At 51.4% G+C, this 4,511-nt stretch overlaps 1 protein-coding gene across 1 annotated transcript in view; it reads left to right on the top strand.

Annotated features, from left to right (window-relative positions):
- The first annotated feature begins 220 nt into the window (after window positions 1-220).
- Window positions 221-4,511, top strand: part of Tmprss9 (transmembrane serine protease 9) — a 20,868-nt gene continuing 16,577 nt past the window's right edge. The window contains exons 1-4 of the mRNA XM_031349168.1: window positions 221-383; window positions 2,936-3,063; window positions 3,861-3,928; window positions 4,077-4,252. Of these exons, the coding sequence (XP_031205028.1) occupies window positions 236-383; window positions 2,936-3,063; window positions 3,861-3,928; window positions 4,077-4,252 (520 nt within the window). The 5' untranslated portion in view covers window positions 221-235. The remainder of the gene's footprint in view (window positions 384-2,935; window positions 3,064-3,860; window positions 3,929-4,076; window positions 4,253-4,511) is intronic.

Raw genomic sequence — 4,511 nt, 5'->3', positions numbered from 1 at the left:
ACGCCAGCCACTGACTCATCTCTCACACTTCAACACTGATGACATTTATTTCTTACTTCTGGATCGATTCTTCATCCTCATGCCCTGGACAGACTGGGCTACAGTGGCTAGGTTGGGCCTGGCCTGGCCTTTCCCTTCCTGTCGGCTGCAGGCCAAGTGTGGCTGGATGTCAGACAAACCCTTTGTCCATTTCATTTTTTGCAGGTGTCTAGCTCGAACTTACCTTTGCTAAGCTATGGAGCCCACTGCACCAGACTTACAACTTGTGACAGAAGTGACAAAGGATGTCCCTGTCCCTGCTCCAGACTCTGACCGTTGTCGAACAGCTGTCATTGCAGTGGTGGCCATCAGCATGGCCACCCTGACCCTGGGAGTCCTTTCAGGTAAAGGCTGACATTCCAGCCAGAGCCAGCAGCCTGCAGGGACAAGCTCTGAGGTCTAGGAATGTGCTGGGTGGACGGCAAGTGGCCTCGGGTGACCAGTGAGGCAGTCGGTCGGCCCTATGGTCCAATAGGGAGGGAACAGACATGTCAGTTTTGACAGCTCCTTGAGGCAGCAGGAGCCTCCTGCCTTCCAGGTCAGGCAGGACTACAGGGGTGTGGCTTAGAGGTCCCCCTGTGAGGGGCTGGGCTCAGCCACAGCCAGCCTGTTAGTATGGTTATCCTGTGAGACCATGGTAATGGGCACAAACTACAAAGATTTCTTGTGTGGAAAAAAGCAAATTGACCAGGCAGGGGTTGCAACACCTTTTAATCCCAGCCCTCAGGTCACAGATGCAGGAGGATCTCTGTGAGTCTGAGGTCAGCCTGGTCTACAGAGAGAGAATCTAGGACAGCCAAGGCTGCACAGAGAAACCCTGTCTCAATAAAAGATAAAAGAATAAAATGGTAATTCCTCTACACTCCCCGACTATACTAATATTTCTTAAGCTTTTCTGGACCTTCTGGGTTATTGCAGCCTGACATGGCTGACTGCTGCCCCCTATTTGCTGTGCCTGTCACATGCAATGGCATTCTCACGGCTCCTTGGGCCCGCCCCTTTGAGGGCTTCCTGTCAGCCCACATTGCACAGAAAACTTTGTGATCATTTTTTAGGGATTTTCTTATTTTTTTGAGAAAAAGAAGGGTCTCACATAGTCGACGCTGGCCTCAAACTCTTATTACTGAGGGTGACTTTGAACTCCTGATCCCAGTCTCATTCTCTGAAGTGCTGGGACTAGAGGTGTGCACCGGCCACGCCACCACCCAGGGCTCATGCCTGCTGGGGAGTGCTCTACCCACTGAGCAACATAGCCCTTTAGGATGATTCCTCCAACCACGAATCCACAAATCCATCTGGAGGGATGGCTGAGACTCAGCATTCAAACGCTATCCATTTGCTTCTATTGTGTTATTTTGGTTTTTTGAGACAGAGTTTCTCTGTGTAGCTCTGGCTGTCCTGAAACTTGCTCTGTAGACCAGGCTAGCTTCGAACTCAGAGATCTGTGTGCCTTTGCCTCTCAAATGCTGGGATTAAAGGCATGTACCACCACTACCTGGCAGATTTTGTTTTAAAATTTTATTCTGGGACTAAAGAGATGGCTCAGAGGTTAAGAACACTGGCTGTTCTTTCAGAGGTCCTAAGTTCAATTCCTAGCACCCACATGGTGGCTCACATCCATCTATAATGATATCTGGTGCCCTCTTCTGGCCTGCAGGCATACATGCAGTTAGAATGCTATATTCATAATAAATAAATAAATTTTTTTAAAAAGTTTTTATTTCTAGCTGGGTGGTGGTGGTACACACCTTTAATCCCAGCACTTGGGAGTCAGAGGCAGGATGATTTCGTAGTTCCAGACCAGCCTGGTCTACAGAGTGAGTTCCAGGACAGCCAGAGCTACACAGAGGAACCCTGTCCTGAAAAACCAAAACCAACCAAACAAAAACAAAAACAAAAACCAACCAAACAAAAAAGAATTATTTTATGTGAGTATACAGTCACTGTCTTCAGACACACCAGAAGAGAGCATCAGATCTCATTACAAATGGTTGTGAGCCACCATGTGGTTGGTGGGAATTGAACTCAGGACCTCTAGGAAAAGCAGTCAGTGCTCTTCACCACTGAGCCATCTCTCCAGCACCTTGAGTTGGTCTTAAATACCCTGATGGCACAGTGTTCGTGTGGTAGCCTCCTGCGTGGAGGAAACGCCTTTTAGAAGCCACGGCAGCAAGGCAGGCCAGCTGGGGCGGGATGGCTCTACTATCCAGGTCACCACAGCCTACAGTGCTTCAAAAGAACGAAAAGAAGAGAGGCTGGGAGAGGGCTCAGCCCACACGGGGTCTACCTTGCCAGACATCAGGGTCTCCACCCCACACCAGAAAAAGCCAGGTGCAGTGATGGGCTCTCATAAACCTCATAGAGCGGTTCCTCCTCGGGTTCCCGGCTGTTCACCCTAATAGGATTGGTACTGAATGGATGAGAGACCCTGCCTCAAACACATGAGAGAGGGAGAGAGAGAGGGGGAGAGAAGGGGGGGGATTTGATGACCTGACATTCACATGTGCCACAAACTGTCAAAGAAGGCATGGAGTGTGGCCTCTGGGTAAACTGTACAAAGGTTCTGGTGTCTGCTGGCTTACTCTTTCCTCTGCAGGGCTCACTGACCCATCCTAGGAAGGAGGTTGGGACACTGCAAGGCCTCCTGAGGGACTGTCACCTGTGATGTCATTGACTCAAGTCAAGGGAGCTGACTTTGGGGACAGCCCAGGTCACTTGGCTTCTATAAGCTGTATACTGACTCTGGGAGTCCTTAGGACGGCCTTCAGCAAAGGCATAATGTTGGTCGGCATAGGGGAGTCAGGTCCTGTGTGTATGGAGGCTTGGTAGGTGCAGGAGACAGTGAGCCCCAAGCCCACAGTGAGGCTGTCTCACCAGGCACTGGTCTTGTCCGCAGCCTTCCTCTCTGCGCAGGGCACCCACGTGGAGCACATGGCAGAGCTACGCGGGATCCGTTTCACCAGCGCTTTGCAGCAGGAGAACTCCGACTTCTACCGCCTGCTCACGCCTGCTCTGCAGACACTGGCAAGTACAGCTGGGGCCTGGAGGCAGGGTCAGCTGGGTCGATGCTGGGGGACAGGAGGTTGGTCTGTGGAGTGAACAGGGGAGACACGGTGCTCTGTGTCCACCTACTGAGCAGACGTGACATTTTTATCACGGAGTCCATTCTGTGTTGATTTCTTACTGAGCACAATGTTCCAAGGTTCCTGCATGCTGGGCACAAGTCAGAGACCTCACCTATTCACAGCTGCATGCTGATTTAGTGTTGAAATGGATCATGTGCTGTGTATTACTCTGTTATCCACTCATCTACCCATCCATCCATCCATCATCCATCCTTCCATCCACCTACCCATCCACCCACCCACCCACCCACCCATCCATCCATCCATCCATCTATCCATCCATCCACTCATCTACCATCCATCCATCCATCCATCCACTTATCTACCCATCCATCCATCCATCCCCCATCCATCCACCTCTATGGACATGCCGCTGCTCCTGCCTCTCAGTCGCTCTGACCTATGCAGCTGTGAACATGCCTGAAATTTTTTGAGACGTTGCTTTAAGTCTCTGTGGTTATAACCTGGAAGTAGCATATAGTCTTATTTTCTTTTCCACAGCTGTGTAATATTCCATCACAGGCCTCGACTGCACTGTTTGCTAATTTATTGACAGTGGAGTGTTTCCACATGACCGACTTCGCAATGGCCCTCCCAGCCTGATCTCTGGCTGTGGTCCCTCTCTGCCTGACCTCTGGCTGTGGTCCTGTTTGTTTCACTGTGGTTATAGCATTGGTGCTCTCATTTCTGTTGCAGTTTGTGAGTAGTTTCCAGAAAACAGAGCTAGAATCGAGCTGTGCAGGCTGCACGGTGCTTGGTTACAGGTAAGTTGGGGCCTCTGTGAGCGTGAGGCAACCTTGGTAGACATTTTGGAGATGCCAGAAGACTATAGATAACTGCAGAAGATTCTGGGGGTTCCCAGCAGTGAGCTCGCCCTCCGCCCTCAAGGCGCCCTCCTGCTGCTGCTCGCAGGGATGGCAACTCCAGTGTGATTGTGCATTTCCGGCTACACTTTCTGCTCCGAGCCCTCCAGCCACTGATCCCGGAGCAGGAAGCAGACATCTTGCAGAGAGGGATCCAGGCAAGGCTGCAGGAACAAGGTCTTTCCTTGGCTGCCTATGGTACCATCATGTCAGTCGAGCTGACAGGTAGGTGGCTGCCAGGTCTGGGAGACAAAGGGTTGTTGGGAGCACTGCGTACCTCAAATTGCATAGAGCTTCAAATTTTAAAAACTCTTTGCTTCTGATGGAAGGAAGGAGACACCCCAGGTTCACAGCCCCACACCCCAGGTTCACAGCCCCACACCCCAGGTTCACAGCCCCACACCCCAGGTTCACACTCCCACACCCCAGGTTCACAGCCCCACACCCCAGGTTCACAGCCCCACACCCCAGGTTCACACTCCCA

Source organism: Mastomys coucha, unplaced genomic scaffold, assembly GCF_008632895.1.
Source record: "Mastomys coucha isolate ucsf_1 unplaced genomic scaffold, UCSF_Mcou_1 pScaffold4, whole genome shotgun sequence".
NCBI lineage: Eukaryota > Metazoa > Chordata > Mammalia > Rodentia > Muridae > Mastomys > Mastomys coucha.
This window is presented reverse-complemented; position numbering and strand designations above follow the sequence as displayed.